Below are 23,918 nucleotides of genomic sequence, written 5' to 3' on the forward strand. Positions count from 1 at the left end.
AACCATTATTAAGGATCAATATTATATTGATTGCTTGTGTTGTAAATGTTATACAATATATCTCGTCAGTGCCAACAGAAGGAAAAGGAACGTAGCCTAAAGACTTGTTTACAATTTGTTACATTATGTTTACGGATTTCAGCATACAAATGACGATCTGTGTCACGGTTATGTACTGTGTAAACAGTTTGTTGACATATTTGAAATTTGGTTATATACCTGCAATACTAGAAGCATATAGTTAAGAATGGCCTAGTTTTGATACTGTTGACACTTTTTATCTACATCTAGCACAAAAGTTCTTCCGCATTGCACGTATGGCATTGTTGCATTGAGGTTGACAAATATTTGCATAAACTCAATTGACCTTTTGCTTCTGGCCAAGAAAAAGAATAGACATTTAGTATTCTGTTACAGAACAGCCGTTAACAAGGCAAACGTATTTACGGAAGGTAAGAATGTGCTTCAATTATTTACAAATTAATTTTAAAAATAATTGTTAAATACTTAAATAGTAACAGTTAGGGCCTACTAAATATGGAAAAATTGTAAGCGCAATCAAAGGTTTTAGATATAAACTACAGAAAATAAGGAATTTGGCAACATTTTTTTTCTGCTTCATGTGAATGATATAAAAATGCAAATCAGCTTGCCAGTGTGAATAATAAATAGTAACTTAGGTATCAATGGTAATGATATTACACTATTCCTCTACTGTAAACACATTTTTGGAGAATACAATGTCTTTTCGAAAAATTATATCTTTTAAATATTTCAAAAACTGTACTAACTACAGGTTTTTAATTTGGACAGGATTTTCTGTATTGTTATTACAACTGTTTCCTGAGGCTAGTGTGGATATTTTTTTCTTTTGGTGCATTTTTCCCTTGTTTAAAATAATTTAAAAAAAACAGGAAGGAAGCATGTTTTTTTTAATTGTAAGGTTTGCAGCTTTTCTGTAAAATAAATTATAACATTCCAAATGTGTTTTTGAAAACTTCAGATTTTCCTTTGCTTACCCTGAAAATAGTGTTTCAAATTCCTAATGGTTTCTGAGAAATTACCATTTATAGGTTACATTAAGTAGCCTGTGCAGGTTACTTAACTGATCGGCTGCTACTATTTTACTTAGAGTAACTGAGACTGTTTTCCACAAGAGATGGGCCTCATTATGGTAAATATGTATTGTACGGATTAGCGCCAAAAAAAATCGTACAAATATGAAATAACTTTCATTATATGCTATCTTACGTCCTCTTTTCAGAACCGCCTGCGGAGATAAAAAATTTCAAATACTTTTGGAGATATGGCCGTTCTTATTTTGCTATACCAGACGTGTGTAATAATTTGACCGTCGCCATTTTATATTTTGCCGTGTGCGCGTGAATGTCTAAATAACAGAAATTTTCCATTAGGTAAGGTTAGTTACATTATAAATACTTCAAAATAAACGGAAATTAAAAATAATATCAATTTATTTTACATTTTGTATAGTTTTAAGTATTTATAATGTAACTGACCTGACCTAACAAAATGGGACAAAGGTAGATTAGGTCAGGTCAGCTACATTATAAATACTTTGAAACTGAACGGACATTAAAAATAATAAAATTAATTTAATTGGTTGTTTAGTTTTAAAGTATTTATAATGTAGCTGACCTGACCTAACAAACCGGGACAAAGGATGAACAGAATAAACTCACGTAAGTTTCTTTTTACATGATGTATTCGTTCGCGTGAGAGTCCTAAGATCCACATAAAGTTCTGCCATTCCCGATTACACCCGAATATTCACCTTCGGCCAACCACAGGATTTATTTATTTTTGCGCAGGAAAAATGAATTGAAATATTAAAAGTGGTCGGATAGTTTAGCTACATTAAAACACTTTAAAACCCTTTGGATGGTTAGTTAGGTTAGTATAGCTACATTAAAATAAACAGAGAAATATAAATATTAATAAATAAACCCGAGGTTGGCCGAAGGTGAATTGTTCGGGTGTAATCGGGAATGTCAGAACTTTATGTGCATCTTAGGTTTCTCCGTTCGGGAACATCGCAAAAAAAAAAAATCATACTTGTAAACAAGCAACCGTTATCGCCGCATGAGTGCACAGGATGAAAATTAAAAAATTCGATATCTCCAAAAGTATTTGGAATTTCTTATCTCAGCCGGGTTTAATGAAAAGAGGAAGTTTAAGAGCACAGAATAAAGGTATTTTCGGATTTTTAAATTTTTTTTTTAAAAAAATCGCCAAAAAATGAAGATTAAAAAATTCGATATCTCCTAAAGTAATTGGAATTTTTTATCTCCGCAGGCGGTTCTGAAAAGAGGACGTAAGATAGCATATAATGAAAGTTATTTCATATTTGTACGATTTTTTTTGGCGCTAATCCGTACAATACATATTTACCCTCATTATTTTCACTGTCATCTTATTTACTTGGTACTAGCCAGTGAACCATGTGCTTTATTATCATAGCTGAGTATGTTTTCAACTAGATTTTGGTTTGATTGTTACCTCCGTCATTACTTGATACTAGCTACAACGTGATCCTATGGTTCTCTAGAGATCTTAGGAATACAGCATAGCAAAGACTGTTTTCTGAAAGATAGAGATGTTTAACGTCAGTACCTTATGACCAGGGCCAAGACAGTTTTGAACTCTTATTGTATTATTTAAACACTTACCTATTATCAAGATATTCAATTACATTAATTTTCTGTTAAGTACAATTACAGTCAAAAATTCTTACTTCACTGTACTCGTACCAGAACCGCAAATTTTGCTTCTAAACTCGCAATATAATTTGTTTTTATTTTCACAATGATGTTCAGTCCTTCACTGCTACCAATATTAGACACTATAACTCCCTTCGTTTCTCCATTCCAGTCTGTAATCATTAGCCAACTTCAGTGATGTCATATCTTTCCCACTATTAATACAAATCCGCTGCTTATCTTATCTGTATCAAGATGTAGACTTGATCCCTAAAAGTTATTTGAAATAGAATAGACAAATATTGGTGTATATTTTTTTTCTCAAGACAATGCAAATTGAATTGGTTTTATTAATTTATAACCATTTTTCAAAATCATAGCACTCTTACTAATTCTGCATTTAAACTAAGAAACATTGTATTTGGATACATACTTGAATAAAGTACTTAACATTAGGTTTGGCCACACTGAATACGAGATGCGACGAGACTGTCTCCAATGCGTGGCCACACCAAACTGTCACTGTACTATAGACACACATGCTGAAGATGTTGAAGAATAAGTTAATACATTTGAATCTATTAAAATTATAAGTGAGATATTAAATAACAATGAGCATGTAGAGTTGAGTACCTATAGTATTTATATATATTTTTTTCATTTTATCAAAATTCATTCTTTAAGGGGGTGAAAAGAGGGGTAGGTTTTGGTTTATCTCACTCTTTATCTTTATCCCGCTAGTTACTATATCTTAAACAACTTAAACTCATTGCTCATAAGAATTTTTTAGCATAAACTGAACTTGTCAACTTTTCTGCATCCATGTTTGAGGCAAGCAACGAGATTGTCACCTGAGCAAACTGTGAGACAGACAATCTAATATTTTCCGCTAGGTGTTACGCTTGGTGTGGCCGTTTTCATAAGAAAGCATTGTTTTACTCCCAATTGTCTCGTCTCGTCGCATCCAATGTGGCCAAGCCATAAAACATAAATAGTAGAAATTAGAAAACAGATTTCTTTAAAATGCACATTTAAACCAGGTGTAAAAGGCATACTACTGTAAAAAACCTGCAAAGATTAGAAGAAATATCTAACAAGATTCTTGTAATAATTTATGAAATTTTCTCAGCATCCGGTAGGTATGGTTCTGTCGTACACAACACTTGATGTGTGCTGTTTTTCACAATTCAAGATCCTGAAAGACACAGCTTCCACCAAGGATTATGAGGTTGATTATTTAGATAAAATCAATAAGCTCAGTAACAATCCAAACAAAAATTATTTAGGCACCATAGTTGCACCATAACAGTTTTAAAATGTTTATATTTCAGAATAATGACATAAATTATTTTACTCATTCTGACCAAATTAGCAAGAGCTAATCGAACATCATGAAGCAAAACAGTGTTCTTGGGTCTTGTAGCTGGAAGAGCAACAATTTGGTGGCAAACCAGGTATAATGAGTATTTATTTACTCAAAAGCTGACATTGTTTGCGTGTGGCTTGCCTCATATGGTGGAAAATATTGTTAAAGATGATTTTTAAGTATAAATATCCAGTACTCAGAAAATTTTGTTTCTAATATTTTAATGAAGTTAAATTTTAAACATTTAATGGATCTCACCACATTTTTAGTTTTAACCATCCTGTTTTATAATCGTGGAATGATTTTGTATCAAGTTTTGTAAGGAAATTGGCCTCGAAATCCCATTAAATGATTGACATAGAGACACTAAAAAATTGTCTTTTAATTAAAATTTTTTATTATGTTATATAAAGCAATAATGTCTGCCTAATAAAGTAATAAATCATAAGTTTTTCCATAAGTCTATTCTTTTTTTTTTCTCAGGTGAAAGCACATTGAAGATGTCAAAAGCAAAATATTTTCTCTGGGGTCTGCCATGTTTCTCAATCTTTGTATCTGAACTCTGGTAAGTTTATAAATGTATTATTTTTTATTTATTTGTTTTGACATTTGAATTGCCTTTAGTCAATGGCAGCATTGTTATCAACTGTAAAAATTACTTGCATCATGGAAGTACAGAATAATATAAGGTGTAAAACTTTTTCAATAAAAGATTCAGAATGGTGTGTGCTTTTTTAAACAAGATATTTCAGTCTACATTTCTTGCATAGTGTTAAGCAAGTATATAAATTAACTTCTTTTTTTTCAGTTTATCGTAATTTTTTTTTTAAGCCAAAGCTAATAAATTTTTTAATGAATCAGTTTCATTCTCATAAAAATCAGAGAAATTCAGAAATTGTATAATGGAAGTCAGAAGAACATTGTCGTGTTTCAGAATATTCCAGTACTACCGTCTTATTTAAAGGTTAGTGTTTCTTGGTTTGGACTCTGGAGTGGGTGTTGCTGCCACTGTGGCACAACTCTGTGGCTGTGGCGTGGCGGCGTGCGTGGGTGCTTGCTATGCTGATGCACCACATTTCTCCTTGTGGCTTCACCACAGCTGTTGCCTTGCACTGCCGCCGTGCTCATGTTTTCGGGTCGCCCTGTGGTGTAAGCAGCGTGGGCTACGTTCAATAAACGCGGACGAAGTGGGGACCATCTTGGCTAGTTCAAACTCTGGTTAGAGTGGGGCTGGAACGTTCTGGAATGTGTGACTGTTGAGCTGGGCATACTCCCAGGGAAGGTGCTACCCCTCTTGGTCGAGTTCGTTAATGGGCAATATTATCCGACCAGAGGGATAGAAACGGGAAAGATTTTTTGAAAAAAAAAAAAAAAAAAAAAAAAAAAAAAATTAAAAATTGCTTCTTCTGGTAACAAGAAGGCCCAATGGCTGTTTGATTGCGGAAGTTGTAGAAGGTTCAGCCCACGTAAATAAAGCCAAAAATGTGGAGGGGGAAAAAAAATTGAAAGGAAAAAAAAAACAGGTTGCAGATCTATAACTGTGAGTACACATTCATATCGATGGCTTAGAATGAAAACCTTGTATCTCATACCGAACATACGAGGTTTTCTCTCTACAATGTGGAGTGCTACTGATATACCTACGTGGTTTCTTTTTTTCCCCGATAGAAAGCAGTAGGATGCACATTTTATTTCTTTCAGCCAAACATTTCGTGAGATACGAGGTTCTCCAGCCAAAAAACATTAAAAAAAAAACGTATTGTCGTCCAGAAATTGAGATAGGAGGTTTCCATTCTAAGCCATCGATATGTTCGTATGTGTGAAGGACACAAGCAGTGAGCGCTGGCGCCGCCAGCGACGAGCGGATGCTGTTCGACTTTGCGAGCGCGGCGTCGGTGGACGGCTGGACGGAGCAGTCGGACACGGCCCGGTCCGTGGGCATGTCGAAGGCCGTGCTCCTGCTGCAGAGGACGCAGGTCTTCCAGCGCGCCGTGCTCTTCGCGCTGCTCAACCCGCAGCCCAACGGGGCGGGCTTCGCCGGCGTCAGGACCGCCACCTCGCTGGACCTGCGTGACTACCAACGAGTGCAGCTTCGCCTCCGCGGGCAGGGCGCCAGCACCGGCTACAAGGTCGTGCTGCGACACAAGGGTCTCAACGACGAGCCACACCCCACCTACGAGCAGTTCTTCCAGGTTCTCCGTCATTCTGTAGTTTCAAATCTTAAGTTCCATCGACAGCAAAGTCATTAGAGAGGATTTCCCTCATCTATGCTCGGGGGCGTAGGAACCGGAGGGGGGGGGGGGGGGGCGGTGACAGGGGGGATGTGTCCCCCTGAACTTTTTGGGTGGAGGGGACTGTCCCCCCCCCCAACTTTCTAGACCGTGATATTTTTATTTTATAATATTATTCTGCCCAACTTTATTTGTAATTTCTTCACTCATCAAATTTTATCTTAAGGAAACAATAATAATTTTAACATCGATGTATCCAATGGTTAGATACAAAAACTGCTTAGAAAACGCTATTTTGCACTTTTAAAATCTAAATTTTCCGGTGGAGGACCACCGGAACCCCCCCCCCCCCCCCCCCTTCCCGTCTTAGTAAGAGGGGAATGGGTTTACATGACATCAAAGTCATTATTTGTCCCCTCCAACATTATGAACACAGCTACGCCAATGTCTATGCTATAGAAACATCAGACAGCGAATCTGCTGTGTCCTTTATGTAGTGTAGTACCTTCCAAGCCATTTCTGAATTAGTGGAAACCCTAAATCAGGATAAGTGGGCTGTGGTACAACGAACCAAGGTCATTTGAAATGTGCGTCAAGTGTCTTTAACGCTGCACCACCGCGCTCCATTGCAGTCTTGCTAACCCAAACTAAATTTTAAATCGGCCTTTGTATCCACCCCTGATGGAGTGCGCAACGGACACTGCTGCCAGGTTAAAAGGTTTCCAATCTCGATTTCTCACCTTTGGTCTATGTTTATGTTTCGTTCCATCGTTTAGCGTCTGTCTCACATTATTCATGTTGACCTAACCTCACAGAAGAGCAATATCACAATTTCTCATTCTCATATCAAGGTTAACAGATGGTGACTTTTTTTTAGGTGGTACATATTTAGTAGAAAATTGTAAAAAAACTATTTAATGCCTAGTTTGATGATAGTTTCAGGCATAAGTATTTCTTAAGAAAATATGTCATGTGGCATTTAATTAATAATGAGCACAACAAGAAAAGAGAAATATAGTTGAGATATCATATTCTAGTAAATGTTGGTGTCGTATAATGACATAGTACAGACCATAAATTTGTTGTTAAGTGGATCCAGTGAACATGGCATGTCGTGCGTACAGGTGCAGAGGGACACGTACGAGACCATCAGCCTGCCTCTGGACGACTTCAAGCCGTACTACAGGGGCAGGCCCCTCAACTCGTCGGAAGCTGAACCGCTGGACAAGTCAAACATCACCAGCTTCGGGCTGCAAGTTTACGGGGGAGTGTACTTGCCTGTCAAGCAGTCCGGACCGTCTACTCTAGAAATTGATTGGATCAAAGCAGTGAAATGAATTACGTGCAGTATGAATTAACATTGCACCAGTAGGCTTTGTATCTAGCACCAGATTTGAATATTTTCTATGGTATTTAAATATTTAGGATATTATCCACCATTAAAATTTTTTTTAAATATTCTAATGTAAACTTTATGAAACTAGTTCAATAAACTATGCAGCAAGGAGGCTTTACAGAATGTTTACTCTGGTAACTATGTAATATGTATTAGAATATTCTTACTGATAGACAGTAACATAAAATTTAAAAATGTTATATAAGTTTTTTATAAATAAAATATTTTCTCATTGTTGTCTTTTATTTTTGTTTAATTGTAAGATTTTTTTTATTCTTGTAATAATGGCACGATATGAGGTATGCAAACTTGAATTTTCTATAATGCAACACATCGACCAAGACTAAGTTATAAAGAGAAGGTACCAATTGTCACGTTTACTGCAAACACTGATCTGTTGAGTGTAGTTGGTAAACTTCCTTACAATGGGTTTGGAAAGTATTATGGTTAACCTAGTTTAAAATAAGAAATTAATAGTAGTAGAAAGAATCCATTAAACTATTCATGTTCAAATGTAGTGTACCAAGAAAAATTTAAAAACATTTCTTCAGTTGGCATCAATACGTAGTTCACTTGAGCTCAGAGCACGTGTAGTTGATGTGCAATATTAGCCGGAAGTAGAATGATTAACAGATGTGTATTGCTGCTTCTGCATTAGTTATGAAACCAATTCATTTGCATGCAGTGCTAGTGAAGATATTTCTAAAATTCAGTCTTACCTATGTCCATGTGCTGCTATTATTATTATTATTATTATTATTAATTATTTATTTACATATTTCCAAAATGCTTTACTTAGGGCAAATGAAATAGGGGTTTTGTTGTTCAGGCTGTGGAAAGTAAAAATGGAAATGAAGAAAAAACTGTAGTAAAATTTTGTGAATCAATTAAGATGCTTAAATACTTGATCTATAGAGCAAAAATATTTTTACAATCCTCGAGGCATTGTAATAAATGATTGGCTATAGCATATAGCCTACTGTGTTACTGCATAAGTTCATCTGTAGAGAGCCAGTGCTTGGCTTACACTCTAATAATTACCTACATATTTTATAGGTTCATCTACCAGTACTCGGTGGTCTACTTGAAGCTGGAATGTTAAACATACTCAACTCCAGCCGATTATTCTTGCTCTAAAAGAAAGAATTTCCACCAGACTTCATGAGACTGACACTGTAAATTTTATTTTCACTTATCAGTTTCATAAATTTTACATGACAAGTAGTTCAAACCGGCGCTAAATAATCAGTTGCTTGTGATAATTTAAATTATTATTACTCTGATGATTCAAAACAAAAGATTGCAAGTTGTGTGTGTCCTAATATGGCAAATGAATTCATCATCATCATCCAGCAATCATCGTCTATGGCTTCCAGCATGCGGCCGGGCGAGCAAAGTAAAATGCCTGAATCTTCCTGTGTTCCTGCACTAGTCTTCAACCTTCACTTTATTCCAGTCTTCTCTCTTATGTACTTTATCTGCTCTTCCCACTTCCACCTTTATCTTCCTTGGGGTCTTGTACCGGTTTACTGTAAAATGGAGTGAATAGGGACAATTTTTTTTTTAGTTTTTGTTTTATAATTTATAAATCACTAAAGAATGTTGTATCATTATATTTTTATTTAATAGGCGGTTTTTATTAGCTGGATATAGCATAACATTTTTATTTTTTTTCCATTTTCCGTTCATTTTTTTTACATATTTAAATTTTTGTTTGTCTGCCCCTATTCACCCTAAAGGTGGGATTAATCAGGATACCTGAGGTTTTTCAATAATTGTTCCTTTTTAATCATAGTACAGTTAATAGGGACATATGTTTGACTTTCTAAATGCATGTAAAATGTTTTTTTAAAAAGTTTAAATCACTTCCATTAGTAGTTTTATTCAAAATTTGTATATATAATATTTACAAAAAGGCATTTTAAAAATTGCACTTAAACATTTGAGTTTATACTTATAAGCTCCATGATGCTGTTATGCATAGTCTTGCAAGATAGGTAGCCTACATTCCGAATATAATGTTACATTAAGTAACACACGCTATTTACTGGTAGGCAAATAATATGTGGAAACACTAGGTTTGTTTGCTGGTTTACTTGAATTTCAGGTAAGTTTAACACTTGCAAGATGTTTTTTTCTGAACTCATATTCATCTGTGACATTGGGGAATGTGTAAATTGAAGGTACATTGTTAGATTGCCTTAGAAACGATCCAACAAACTTGTCTGCTCCCTCTTCATCTGGACACACTTGCAAAATCTTTTCAACATCCATGTTCATACTGAAGTTTTACCCTCACCCAGTCCCCTTTTTTGATTTGAACAACTTCCTCATTTTCTTCATTATGGTCATCATCAAATTCCATTTTGTTACCACCCACCACCTCCGGCTAGCTCGAATTTGGTGATGGGTGGAACATACATGTTGCAGGTCACGAAGAAAGAAGAAATTTATATGTATTACCTGTTTTATTTACTTATGTAAAAATCACACTATATTCTGTACAATAGAGCACACAAAAAAAATTAAACGGTACCTCCATAAAGGAGAAAAACACGTAGACATTACAAATTACATTATATTGCTCGGATAAGTTCCGGGCAGCGACGGCTTTGTCGCCTCGCTGTGGGCTTTGCCTACAACTGGTCAAAAAAAAATTCTAATTAATTAAAATGTCCGAAAGAAAAAAAGTTCTTCGGCGTCGCCCGGACCGTAGCCGCAAAGTTGTAATTCAATATAACATTGCTACAAAATGCGAGCCATCGCCCGAGGCCCAACCACGACCTTTCGGCACGGTGCTCAGGGGATGCAAACGATACATCAATGTATCGTTAATGAAACATTGATGTTTTGAAGAGCGATGCATCGACGAAAAAGTCCAAAAACATCGACATCGTTCATCTTTAAAATTACCCTAGTTTTTGATAATATTTTGGCTATCATTTCATGAATATTTATTGAATATATATTAAAAAAACATTACAATACGACATTTAGTTTTTAAGATACAATTTTTTTAACTGTCTATACTTACTATAAAAACCTACATTTGTTGTGAAGTTGTAGTAATTTAAATTTGTCCACAACTCTTTGAAGTTTACTGAGAGCTGGTCAAGTAGTTCATGCAGATTTTTAAGATTTTGTTAGCAGACTTTGGTTTTATACATGTTTTTGTTCTGCATGAGACACGACTGTAAATGGGTTGTGGATATTGTTGTCAGGAATCTGTAGTAGGTATGGTTTTTGGCTACATACAATAATTTAAATCAATTTGGCATGTTTTTCCTGAATCCTGATATTTAAAAACATCGGTTAAAACATCGATGTATCGGTTGTCAGAACGATGTTTTTTGACATCGATCCTTTTTCGTTTGAACATCGATGTTCGTGATATCGATGTTTTTAAGAGCGATGTTGCATCCCTATAGACAATGACTAAACCAAAGACTATATAAGAGGACTAAACCAAATCAAATATAGTAGAAGAACAATATTTGATTAAACTCAAGGTGTACAGCCTTCCTTCCCTTTGTTCGGGCATTGTTCTGGACTGGCTGACGTAATTCTTAGCCAATCACGGCGCATGGTAACAGAGGCTTTCATGAAATGCTTACCTCTGTTCCCACCTATTAATTGTCTATGGGTCTCCCCTTCAGCAAGCAACATTGTTTTTGTCTGACCGATAGTCAAATATGGCGCCTGTAGATAGTTCACCGGCTCGTTGTCGGAATGGAAGTTTTGAATTAATATGTAGTTTGAAAGCGAATGATTTGATACCGGTTCATAAGTACCGATCTAATATCACAGGACTAACTGTTGTCATTGCAGAAGTTGAAGGACCTGTAGTTCATGGCTACTTTTGTTTAGGTATGTAACCTGTGGATCAATTCCAAATCGTATGTTTTGTTCTTTCCTGTCACTTGGCTGGTTTAAAAATATTTTATAATTTGAAAGTTTAAGGGAAGACATTTTTTAGTTCTTAAATTTCGTGTTTTAAATAAAGTAGTTTCATGAGGGTTATGTTTTTTGAGGAATGTGTAAAAGTCTGAATGTTCTATCGTATTTTACTTAATTTCCTAGAATGGAAATATTCGGAGAGAAAAATAAATGAATATTTGGTATATGGTTGCTGGTAATTGTTATTAATTATCCTGTCAAAGCACGTTTTTCAATTTCGAATGTACATACTTTTTTTTATTGACGTGATACTCTGCTTCTTGGAGCGTGAGCATAGCAAGCCTGAAGGGCACACCATTGACTGTAGGTTCTTTTGTTTACTTTACTATCAAGATAATTTACTGCTGGTAGATGGGTGTTCCCTCTGTGCTAATTTGGCTTGTGCTTTGAGAAACAGAGTGGTGAAGGTTTACAAATAAAATGGAGAGATAAAAATTAGTTGTAGTTCAAAACATGCTTTAACCATATAATAAGAAACATTTGCAGTAGCCTATAACACATTTTTTTTAATTTGTTAATTTTTTTTAGAGAGGTTCTTAAACTTCATTGTACCCGAAGTGTTGAAACGTGTGTGTGTGTGCACAGCGACGGAGGCCCACGATGACGACGGCCTGCCACATACTCTGGAGCATCTTATTTTCCTGGGCAGCGAGCAGTACCCCTACAAGGGCGTGCTGGACCTTCTGGCCAACCGCTGCCTGGCCTCGGGCACCAATGCCTGGACAGACACGGACCACACCTGCTACACCATGACCACCGCCGGCAGCGAGGGCTTCCTCACCCTCATGCCCATCTACCTGGATCACGTGCTCTACCCCACGCTCACAGTGAGTGCCGGCAACTGCCACCACAGTTGTTTGTTGGGGCGGGATAGTGCATAAGGAGTGCCTAGATTACTTTTCTGTATCTCTGCTCTTTTAAAAACATCTTGCAAAATATTTTGTATCCATAAATTTCAAGGAATACATCTGGAAGAAAACACAGAGGGTCAATGCTTTGTGAGAATTTAAAGCTTGGAACTATGGAAGGTACCATTAGGAAAAATTATTTGCAACATTCCTCACTGGTACTGTCTCTTCCTCTTTCTTTTCTAAGTTGTGTGAATATGTTCCAGGGCATGTGGCGCCCACGGTCGAGTGGGAGAGACTGTCTGAGCTACGTGAGAGTGGTAAGTTGACAGATGTCTGGGTGTGCCCGACAGGACTCTGGCTACCTGACGGAGGTGCACCATGTCACGGGGGAAGGGGAGGATGCGGGGGTGGTGTACTGCGAGATGCAGGGCCGCGAGAACACGGGAGAATCTCGCTCGTACCTCGCCATGTTGCGGGCCATGTACCCCGGCAAGTGCGGCTACAAGTCGGAGACCGGGGGCATCATGAAGAACCTACGAGAGAGCACCAACAACACCAAAGTGAGTGGTCGTTACCGTGTTGTTCACAGCTGTCTGTCAATTTTTTCATGTGCCATTTTGTACTTGACTATGTCAGCACTCTGGTATATGCCGCTTTGTAGCACTGTGCAGTTAGTGTGTGGCAGGACTGACTGTGTTGAAAGACAGAAGTACTCACTCTGCTGAGAGAAGGATGTTCAACCAGTTGGTCATGTGCATAAAGAAAACCAGGTCCATAGTTACGATGTAATTTTGCTCATGACTACCATTTATTTAAGTTGGTTGTGGATTCCCTAGTCTAAGCCTTAATCACTCACTAGACGTCAAGTAAAAAAAAAAAATCCTTTTTGTTTTAACCTGAATAGCTACATGTTTTGCCCTGTTGGTAAAGATCTGTAATTTCAAAGGTACGCTGGCCTAGATGATGTATATGTATAAGTATCATTGTTAAAAAAATTTTGAAACATTATGTTAAAGATGGCTAGATGATGACTTGCCTACAACTAATGTGTACATTGCAAAGTTTATTTTCTGTTTTTGAAAGTTAATCTTCTATTATGGACAGACATACATTCCAGTTATTATTACATGAATTAAAATTGTTAAAGGTAGAATATTTGCTAAAACTTCAATTATGTAGGCTGACCTTCCAAGTCGAAATTATAGCCCAATCATATTAAAATCATTGATGATGTCAGTAGTAATAACAGACAGATTACATGTACAAACATTTTCATGGAACTCATACCCTTCCATGCACATGCGTGGTCATTCATTCACTCATTCATTCTTTTTTCTTTTGGAAGTGTAAAAAATTTGTATTTTTATTTATTGACTACATTTTCTTTCAGTTTAGCTGGTGTAAGTTAAGTTCTGACAATATAACTCACTTTTTGATATGTGTTTACAAGCAGTTTCTTCCCAAAGCATATTTTTGTAAAAGATTCACTGACAATATCGCTAATAAATTTTAATAACCACGTATCCCCATTCTTCAAGGCTGCGTAACTTGTTTTAGAATTTTAGCAAACTTCAGGTCACTATCGTGATGTTAATAACAACAATTTTCTGAAATAATAGAAAAATGTGTTATGGTCACAGTGTGAAAACTCTCATATTATTGCACAGTTTTATATTTCACAATGTTCACCCAAACAATGAATTTACTATGATTTTAAAAATTGTTGTGTTTATGTAATAGAATCTTAACAATAATTTATTTGTCAGATGAAACCTTTGTGTCAGAGTTGTGGTATGAAAGAAATGAGGATATTAATTTTAATGATTATCATTATCAGTCACCTAAATACATACATCAAATGGGAAGTACGTGTGGTTTATTTTATAATGGGACAATGTATATCGTAGCTTAACAGTTTCAAAATTTGATTTTTAATTGATTGTGAAAATAAAATGGCTGATAAACATTATTGCCTTGCTGAGGTAAAGTCATCAGGAGCATATCCTAAGGGTTTATTTCTGGGGGGAGGGGTGGTTATATAGCCCACTGCCCTCCTGGATGAAAAAAAAATATCATTAAAACCAATGAAAGGAAAGAATTTGACAGCAAACAGCAGGCAAAAACTACCAAATACTCACCCCCTCACCCCTTCCACTCCAAATTGAATTCTGCATACATTCCTTGTTGCATAGACTAGAAATTGGTTTGTGGTTTTGTGTGTTCTTGTCTGTATATATATGTGTGTGTGTTTATGTTCATTAATATGTAATGTTTCTAAGAAATAAGTTCTGTCGCTGTCAACTTTCTCTTATGTATTCCTTTGTGTTTAAGTAAGGGATGTTAAAAAAAAAATGGAAAAACCCTTTTTCCTTTCATAAAAAATAGTGGAATTTAATTTAAAGAGAGAGAATAATTCAAAACAATATCATGTTAGTTTGTAGGTCACAAGAATCTTTGAAGCTTACTGAAATATAAACATAGCACCTTAGGGATAATGCACTGAATTCATTTAAAAAATACAATAAAAAATTTTTTAATGGACATTAATGAATTGGAAAATGCTGAAATTGTTGTACATCAAATTTGTTAAGTCGAAACAAAGATGTTGACAATGTATCTTCTGTGGAAATGTTATTGCAGTGGGTTAATGTTATTGCAGTGGGTTGTTGTTTTCCTGTGTCAGTGCCTGTGTACTTGATGTGTGTCGTGAGCCGGGCCAGAGAGTGAGAGAGTTACCGGAGAGGTGCGGTGGTCGCAGGTGCGGAACTACCACAGGGAGTTCTACCGGCCGGAGAACCTGACGCTCATCATCGCCGGCCAGGTGAAACCCGACCAGGTGTTCCAGGCCCTGCAGCCGGTGGAGGACAAGATTGTGTCCAAGGTACCTGGCCGGAGCGAGGGGACCTCCGGAACTTGCATTATCGTGCTTTTTCAAGCCTCAATGATACAAATCCTGAAGGGACCATAATTTCGTCACTCTTTGCAATAACAAAGGTTGTATCAACCAAAGTATCACAAAATGTAAATCACAATATTTGCATAACATCTAACTAAAATTCAAATGAAGTTCAAGTAATTTTTCTAATTTAGATACATGCATAGCACACCTAAGTAATAAGAATTTTTTCCGAGAAAACTGCACACAATTTTATACAACAGATGTACTTTTAATTAGGGTTTGGAAATCGGTTTTAGGATGGCTACTCCTATGGCTAAAAAAATATTTGTACTGGACTATACTTTTTAAAATAAATTTAAGACAGAATGATGAAGCATATTTTTAGTGACTACCTGCAAAAAGACGTATCATCATTTTGGAAGAACGTGTAATTTCTAAGCTTTTTTTTCCCCCGACATACACTGAACCAAACAATGGCATCAGTGTTATTTTTAGTTGATAATTGACATTGATTATTCACATTATTATGGGGTATTTGTAAAACCTATCCCAATACATGTTATTTTTTGCCCCTGTAACAACATTTTCCATCACATAATAGCCATACTTTTGTATGAAATAAATTAGTACGGACTGATTTTTTCACACTTTTTATTAATGAGCATTTTGTATTAACAGAGTTTTTATTCATCAGGTTTTACTATATTTGCAAGAGTGGGATGATATCCCCTCTCCCCCAAATATTTGAAAAAAATTGGCAGTTTCGCTGAAGGTGGTTATTATTTTTGGTTGTACAGGGTGAGTGGTCACAATGCCTGGAACAACAAGACACAGGAAGTGAATTATGTTAAGATCGATAATGTAACATTCCAAACCCCTTGTTGGCTTAAGTTTTTTTTAATACACAAATTCAATTTTTTTTTTCTCAAATCCCCCCAGAAAACAATTCCTGAATCCACCTCTCTGTGCATCATATTGCGATGCCCTCAATTTTTTCTTTTTGGATATTTAATTATTTTTTTGTGTCTGAGTAAAACAATATCAGAAAATATAGTGTTAATTAATTTTTGGTATGTTTGATAGTTGATTAACTGTATTGATTTACTTGTAACTGTATAATTATATTCTACTTGTTCAAAGTGAAATATTACACTTGCAGTACAACTCATGGAAAGAAGCTTTTCGTATTTTTCTGGCAGCTTGACTTATGAAAGACGAGGCCTGTGTGGTTGTTACCCAGGGGAGTCTGGTGTCGTGTTCGCAGGGTCCCCGGGGGCCGTTCTCCAGGCCGTGGCAGTCGCCGGTGCCGCCCCTCCCCATGTCGTACGACTTCCTGGTGCCCTACCCCTGCGACGAGGAGGAGAACGGCATGGTGTACGTGGCGTGGCGGGGCCCCTCGGCCGTCAGGGAGCTGTACAAGATGTGCGCCTGCTCCATCCTCTTCAAGTACCTCACGGACAACTCCGTCAGCCCGCTCCAGCGCGAGTTCGTGGAGACCGACGACCCGTACGCCAGCAAGGTGCGTTCCGTTCCCCTCTGCGGCTTTCCGCTCGAGGACAAACTCATTTACGACATCGCTCGTGCGTATGTAGGCTTCCAATTTCAATTTTTTTCTTAAATTTAAACATACAGTAAACTTTTATCCTTCAAATTTTACAAGAATTCCAAGAAAAATTAATGCAAATGATACAAAACACAAGATAAAGATAAAATGATGTATGGAACCGTAAAAGTTTGGTGTAAAATTAAAGAAATTGATAAATGTGGCAATATGTTCCTAAACCAGAAGAGTTTCAAGTTTGAATTTTGTTTCATTGATCCAACTGATGATATACATGTATATAGAGCATTTTTTTAATAATTTATTTTATCACCATTACAGATTATTTGTTGCATGTAAAAATTGCTATTTGCGGAAATCATATCCAAATTTCACATAGTATATTCTTGGCTTCATGTTATACTATTTTCAATTAAATTTTTTGTGAATGAATCACACTTTCTGTATCTTTACTATTAGTAACGAGTAATTAAATCTATATAAAAAAAATCTTATATTAAATGGTTTATGGTTATTTAATATTTTTCAAATATAGACCCCTAGCATTTATAGTAACTTTGTAAGCACTCACTGGTCACTTTTTCTTATCACAGTGGTTTGTATTTGTAACAGTGTTGATGATAATTTTAATTTTCTAACGTAAGAGTTATTGTAATCATGATTTTGCTGACCATTTTGTCGATAAGTAACAAACTGACTGTTGATAAACTAAACAATGAGGGCCATTTTCGAAGTTTCATTTCAACTAGACTCTCAAGTGTTGTGCAAACGGCTGCGGACCTGACGCGAGTGTGCTAGGCCAGTGCGACCCGGGCCGCAGGTGTGCTACTCGCTGGCGGAGAACTCGGAGAGCATGCTGTACCTGATGTTCGAGAACGTGCCGGTGGCCAAGCTGGGCGACGTGAAGGGCCGGCTGACCGCCGTGCTTGAGGGCCTCGCCGACGGCCGGGAGCGGTTCGACATGAAGCGCATGCGCGCCGTGATCCACCGCCACATCCTGGAGACGCTCAGCCACCTCGAGAACTCCCCCCACGACAGCGTCGCCTTCATGGCCATCGGTGACATGCTGTTCGGCAGCTCCAAGGAGGACGTGAGTTGGCGAGCCACGCCTCTCATCACACACATCATTATTTAGAAAGTGTTACTACCATTTAATTGTTTTTGTACTTATTTTCTAAATTTTCAACTAATAACTCTAAATCTCTCGTATATATTTGTCCTTTTTAAATTTTTCAGCATTTTAAGCCATTTATTAAAGTCCGTTCCCTAAAGAAACATTACTTGTAAATCATATATTCTTCTGTTTATGCTTCAAAACATTGACACCATTATAACACATTAAACAAAAGATATATTAAATAGTATGTCAAACACACCCAAGTTTTTTCAACATTAATATATTGCATAAAATGTGGTACAAACACAATACCGAACAAATTACTTTCTTTGAATTTAATATTTGAGTGCTGTGTTTGTGATGAGAGTTACGTTTTGATTGAAAATGCTAATATTTTTTTTTTTTTTAATTTTAATTGTATTTCTGTGCTTTGTGGTGTGTTAACTTGAATTTTGATGTTACGTGGTGTATTCCCAGTGTAATCTTGCCCCCAGCTGTGAGGCTACAAGGTACTGTCCACGGTCAACACGAGTGCACGCTACTTCTCGCAGATGGACCGCCGCCTGAACCCGGTGGAGGACCTGCGCAGGATGGAGACGGAGCCGGAGCAGTTCTGGGCACAGCTGGTGCGCACGTACCTGGTGGAGGCCCCCCGGGTGACGGTGCGAGGGGCGCCCAGTCTGAAGGAGCAGCTGGACATGGCGGAGAGCGAGCGGCGGCGGGTGGAGGAGCAGCGTCGCCGCCTGGGCCAGGACGGCCTGCGTGCCCAGGCCGACCGCCTCAAGGCAGCCATGTTCGAGAACGAGGTGAGCGGCGCCGTCCAGTCGCCTGTTAGTAACACCTCCGTTAACATACAGGTCAGATTCCTGGAAATGATCCGTTACGCAAAAGATATTCTGTTTTATTTTTTTATTATTATTGTTATTATTATATGTATTGCGATAGTCATCTAGTGTTACACCTTCACGGAGCTATGGCTTCTGCCAGCAAACCACTCTGTCTGTGCATTCTTTTTTTAAGTAATACCTTTTGTTTTACAATGTGTTGATGTTACCATCATCTTTTTTTGAAAAAAATACAACAGAACTAGGTCGAACAGGGAAGGGACTGATAGCAGGTTACGCTAGTGTTGCCGGATAGCGACATGAAGTTAAGGGCAACATCGCCCATACTGACCTAGTGTAATGTAGACGTGTACACCACAGCTGGACGACCAAGCATGACCACAAGCATAGGTAGCCCGCTAGTACCTAATGAATAGAGTAGAGTGGCCCCTGAGACCCGGGAAACAGGAGCTTAAATAGCCAACATAGATGGCGCTGATGCAGTGGCGGAGAGGAGAAACTAAGGGGAAGGAGAGGGAAAGTGGAGGAGGAAAGCTACTACAACCGGACGGGTGGAGGGGAAGGAGGGGAAGGAGGGAAAGAGGGAAGGATTGCTGGCCCATGCTGACGGCGAAGTGAAGCACATGCTTCAAACTGTTTAAGTGTTTCGTCAAGTTCATTTTCGACAGTCGCCGACAGAAGTGATGCTATCAAATTTTACCTCCAGACTATTATGGTAACCATCACCTCAAGCGGTAGACACAACTGTTTTAGAAACTTAGGTTTTATTTTTCATTAAAAATCACTGTGGAAACATGCCTAGATTGTTCAATCCTGGCAAATTTTTGAAAATTGATGATGTCAAAGTGATTGAATTAACTTAAGATAATTTTTTGGTGTTGATCAACTTATACATCAACATGCATAAACTTTATTTTGTATGCTAGTATGCTGCATCTTTGACTACCTGGTTTCAGAAACCCATGCCAGATGAGATGTTAACATCCGTGCCAATCCCTGGGATCGAGTCAATCAACTTCCACTCAATACAGAGCTTCACTACAGACTCAGCTGAGCAGCACCCAAAATTTCCGTTGGCTGATGTCCCAGTTCGGATGCACCTCGACAACTTACGCACCAATTTTGTGTATGTGAGTATATTTGCATGTTATTCCCCCCAATTTTTTTATTTTTTTTTTCAAGGTTTCACATTTAGTCATGAAATATAAAATAATTGGCCTTAAATATTTTGGCATGGGCCATTTAGACTTTGGTAATCTCGTCTTATTTTGCTTTCTCCTTTTTTGTTTTTTCTTTTAGGTAAATATGGAACTATTCAAAATCCTATATTTTTAAAACAGCAATTTAAACTTTAACTTAATCATTAAATTTAAAATTTAAACCTAAAAGTCAATCTCTTGACGTATTATGAAACGTGAATTCAAATTTTAAAAAAAAGTGTGAACACCGAAAGAAAAGAATCATTTAAAAATACTTAAAATGATCTCACTAATGGTATTGTGTAATGCGTAACGATGATGGTTATAAAATTCGGAAATATTGAAATAGCCAACACGAAACATTTCGACTGACGGAATGGTGACGGTTGTTTCGCCCGGAATGCCGCGGAACAGGGTGTTGGTCGTCGCTGAGGGCGCAAGTGCTCGCAGGTGTTTGTGCTGATGGACACGAGCCGGGTGGCGGCGGCACAGAGGGCCTACCTGCCCCTGCTGCTGGAGTGCCTCCTGGAGCTGCCTGTGCTGCGCGACGGCCGGCTGGTGCCCTACGAGGAGGTGGTCGCCGAGCTGGAGACGGACACCATCTCCACCTCCGTGCGCCTGGGGCTCGAGAGCGCCTCGCGCTTCCACTGCGGCCCCTACTGCTCCACCGCCTGCCTCCTGCTGCAGGTGCCCGCCGTCGCTTGTCACCAGAGACCTGCAGAAAATTCGCGGGTTTATTTCGTGGCATGCTACAATTCAAATAATTATACCTCTGCGCTGAATCTGCAATTGGTTCACTGTTGATCCGGAATAACGAGGGACGATCAGAGACCCTCGCTCAAAGAGTTGTCGAATCACGGACACTCGGTCGAGACGACTCGCAAGTCAGCAGCCGATGAACAGGTGGCATTTTCCCGAGTCTATCCTGGAGGTCATTGAATCCGCAAATTTTGCAGGTCTCTACTTATCACAATACAACCAAAATAACACCCAACACAGCATAACATTGAAGTGCAAGTTACTACACCATGAAGCTTTGAAATACAAGTTATATCACAGAATAAAGTACTTAACATATAATCAAAGCTCCATTCCAATCATGAAAAAAAAGGAATCTCTTAATGTTTGAAATTAAAGAAATGTGATTATTTCGGGACAAAAAATAACTGTACCAAAGGCGTCGATAAAAAAAAATTTTAATTTGCTTCATTGTGCACTTCCTATTGAATCAACTTTAAACCTTGATGCGTGCTTAATTAAATTTTCATTGCCCTTAATGTATCTGTTTGAGATCAATTTATTAATTATTTTTACCGTAAAAATGCAGCATAAAATTTTACCCCTAATTTAGTAGAGTAAGTATTGCAAAACAGCTTTTATAAATTAAAAACAGTTACACCAAAATCCTCTATTTTAAAAAACAAAATTGGACTAACGAAAATCTTGTTGTTCTATTGATAGTATGTCATACACCATACAAAACTAAAATTAGGGACCAGCAAGTTCAGGTTTGTCAAGTTAAGTCGAATTTGAGGCTCACAAGATGACGTCTCTAAATACCGTATTTACCTGTACCTCTGGGAATGTTGCTTCGGTAATTTTGGGCATAAAATACTAACATTTTCATGGTAAGGGTCGCTCAAAAATATGGGTCTTGTTAGATTTGGATGTATAATGGCAAAAGAGAAGTTCTTAGGCGCTACAACGACAGGACAATTTTTTACACATTTTAAACCCCCTTTTTGGTATATTTTATTTTATTTTTTCACCCACTTTCTTCCCCAGATAATAAAATGTGGCAAACCACTTTTTCTTGTTAGTTACTTCTATAAAACCAAGCACATGTTACATGTTAGCAGTGAGCAGCAGTAAGATGTTGATGCTGATACTGTTGAGAACATGTTTGCAGATTAATATTGATATCTCTCTTTTAGGTCTCTTGTTTTTCTGGGTGACTGTGATATGTAACATAGATAAGTAGTGATATCTGAATTTTTATTTTGTGTTTTTAATTTGAAAATATATTCACGGGAGCTGGTTTTAGATGCTCTACATATGTTTTAGCATTAACGTGAGTATCTGTGGATATATACATTGTCTGGTTTGTGAAAATATGTACACGGTTCAATCAAGTCCCTCGGACGTGAACTTCCTGCATCTGGAATGAGAAGTGTTGTGTTGTTGTTTGCTTGGCAGGTGGAACCTGCGAAATACGAGCGTTGCATCTCGTGGATACGAGAGCTGCTGTACCAGACGCAGTTCACAACCGAAAGAGTGCGCGTCATCGCAGCCAAGATCGCCAATGACGTCGCCCAGGTCAAGAGGAAAGGCAACATGGTGGTTGCCGACCTGATGAAAGGTCTCATTTTCACGAAAGGTGTGTCTTCTTGAAAATTTTTTTTAAATGTACAGCTGCTCATAGTAAAATCAAGTCTTACAATAGAGATAAAGTGTTCTTTAAATAATATATCATTTTTTTGTTAAAGAGTTCATTATCCTGGGCTGGGAGATCTTCTCCTATTGTTTTCTTTTATGTTTACAGAGTTATAGAAATACCTGTGATTTTAATTTCCAAAGTTTGTGCAGCATTATACTTCTGATTTAAAGTAGAAAATTAACATTACTAAGTACTTTAAGGTAGGCACTTGTAGAAAAAATGCACTTTAAATAAAATAACATCCTGGCAGCAGGAGATGGCGAAAAACTGCATTTGTGACTATTTCCTGTTACCCCTTTGCTTTCCAAAGCACTTTATTGTGTTTTTTTTACAAGAATAAACTTGGGAGTTTGTGTGTGTATGTGTTACCTCCAGTCCGGAAGGGTGGGAGGACAAGGGGAGAATCTCAGAAAGTGGTTCTAAAGTTCGTGAAACAAAAGTGCTTTTATTAACAAAACTTGTAATAACATCACATCCTTCAATACACGCATGCTCAGATATGACAACCTTCTGATTTCTTATTTTGAAGATTACAGCAAGTGCACACAATGTCTGTAAACAGAAAAATATAATTAACAATATTGGATCATATATATATTTCACACACATTAAATTAACGCCTTATTATTAGGGATGGGTCGATTCGATTCTCCGATTCCTCGATACCACCGATTATTAAAAAATTTGGGTACTCAGTATCGGGTACTAAAAAAGGGCAAGGTAGGTTAGGAATCGGTTAAGTTAAGAAAATACAGTAGTAATATATTTTCGTCTGAACTTTACTTACTTATTTTAATATATCTTACCTGCCGTATGCGCATTAAATTCCTAATAATGCTCATTAGTATTAAATATTAATTTTATACGAATAAAAATAAATAAAAACAATGTTACCGGGCATGTTTAACCTCTAATTAAAACTCCACGATCGAAGAACATTATTCCTCACTCATGTATTAGACGTAAATAAATTGTAAAAAGACTTATTAATTTTATTTGCAGTTAAGAAAAGTCCATTGTTTTTTGTGAAGAAAGTGACGGTTATGAAACGAGATCACATCACGTGTCGTCACCATTTTAGTTGTGAGCCATTCAAGGATGATGGCCTCCACAAAATCTCTGGTGGCCATAAAATATAAAGTCAAGTCGAAACGTATCGATTCGTTGCGTACGGGACAAATTGTATAATGAAAGCAACAATCGATTTTAAAGAATTCTCTGGCCATACCGCCAGCAGAGGCTCGTGTTTATTTCTTGCAAAGGAAAACCGTAATAATTACTAGAAAAACACTTGAAAATAGTTTTAGCAAAACAATATTTGTGCCAAATAAATAGCATA

General features: G+C 37.3%; 2 protein-coding genes across 2 annotated transcripts in view; both read left to right on the plus strand.

Annotated features, from left to right (window-relative positions):
* Positions 1 to 64: 64 nt before the first annotated feature.
* LOC134541872 (uncharacterized) lies at positions 65 to 7,949 on the plus strand. Its single transcript, XM_063385573.1, has 4 exons — positions 65 to 452; positions 4,570 to 4,651; positions 5,912 to 6,278; positions 7,442 to 7,949. Exons 2-4 carry the CDS (start codon positions 4,587 to 4,589, stop codon positions 7,652 to 7,654), a joined length of 645 nt encoding a protein of 214 aa, XP_063241643.1. The 5' UTR covers positions 65 to 452; positions 4,570 to 4,586; the 3' UTR covers positions 7,655 to 7,949.
* A 3,329-nt stretch (positions 7,950 to 11,278) lies between these two features.
* Positions 11,279 to 23,918, plus strand: part of LOC134541868 (uncharacterized protein C05D11.1-like) — a 30,009-nt gene continuing 17,369 nt past the window's right edge. The window contains exons 1-10 of the mRNA XM_063385569.1: positions 11,279 to 11,580; positions 12,256 to 12,497; positions 12,872 to 13,081; positions 15,280 to 15,402; positions 16,685 to 16,939; positions 17,802 to 18,071; positions 18,650 to 18,904; positions 19,900 to 20,073; positions 20,593 to 20,829; positions 22,339 to 22,519. Coding sequence (XP_063241639.1) covers positions 11,406 to 11,580; positions 12,256 to 12,497; positions 12,872 to 13,081; positions 15,280 to 15,402; positions 16,685 to 16,939; positions 17,802 to 18,071; positions 18,650 to 18,904; positions 19,900 to 20,073; positions 20,593 to 20,829; positions 22,339 to 22,519 — 2,122 coding nt within the window. The 5' untranslated portion in view covers positions 11,279 to 11,405. The remainder of the gene's footprint in view (positions 11,581 to 12,255; positions 12,498 to 12,871; positions 13,082 to 15,279; positions 15,403 to 16,684; positions 16,940 to 17,801; positions 18,072 to 18,649; positions 18,905 to 19,899; positions 20,074 to 20,592; positions 20,830 to 22,338; positions 22,520 to 23,918) is intronic.

This window comes from Bacillus rossius (genome assembly GCF_032445375.1).
Source record: "Bacillus rossius redtenbacheri isolate Brsri chromosome 4 unlocalized genomic scaffold, Brsri_v3 Brsri_v3_scf4_2, whole genome shotgun sequence".
Taxonomy (NCBI): domain Eukaryota; kingdom Metazoa; phylum Arthropoda; class Insecta; order Phasmatodea; family Bacillidae; genus Bacillus; species Bacillus rossius.

Bases quoted from the DNA above. Each gene is read 5' to 3' on its own strand.
- LOC134541872 (XM_063385573.1), top strand. From the start codon at position 4,587: ATGTCAAAAGCAAAATATTTTCTCTGGGGTCTGCCATGTTTCTCAATC. The intron at 4,652-5,911 runs GTAAGTTTATAA...GTATGTGTGAAG, and splicing joins ATCTTTGTATCTGAACTCTG to GACACAAGCAGTGAGCGCTG. The intron at 6,279-7,441 runs GTTCTCCGTCAT...TCGTGCGTACAG, and splicing joins CCTACGAGCAGTTCTTCCAG to GTGCAGAGGGACACGTACGA.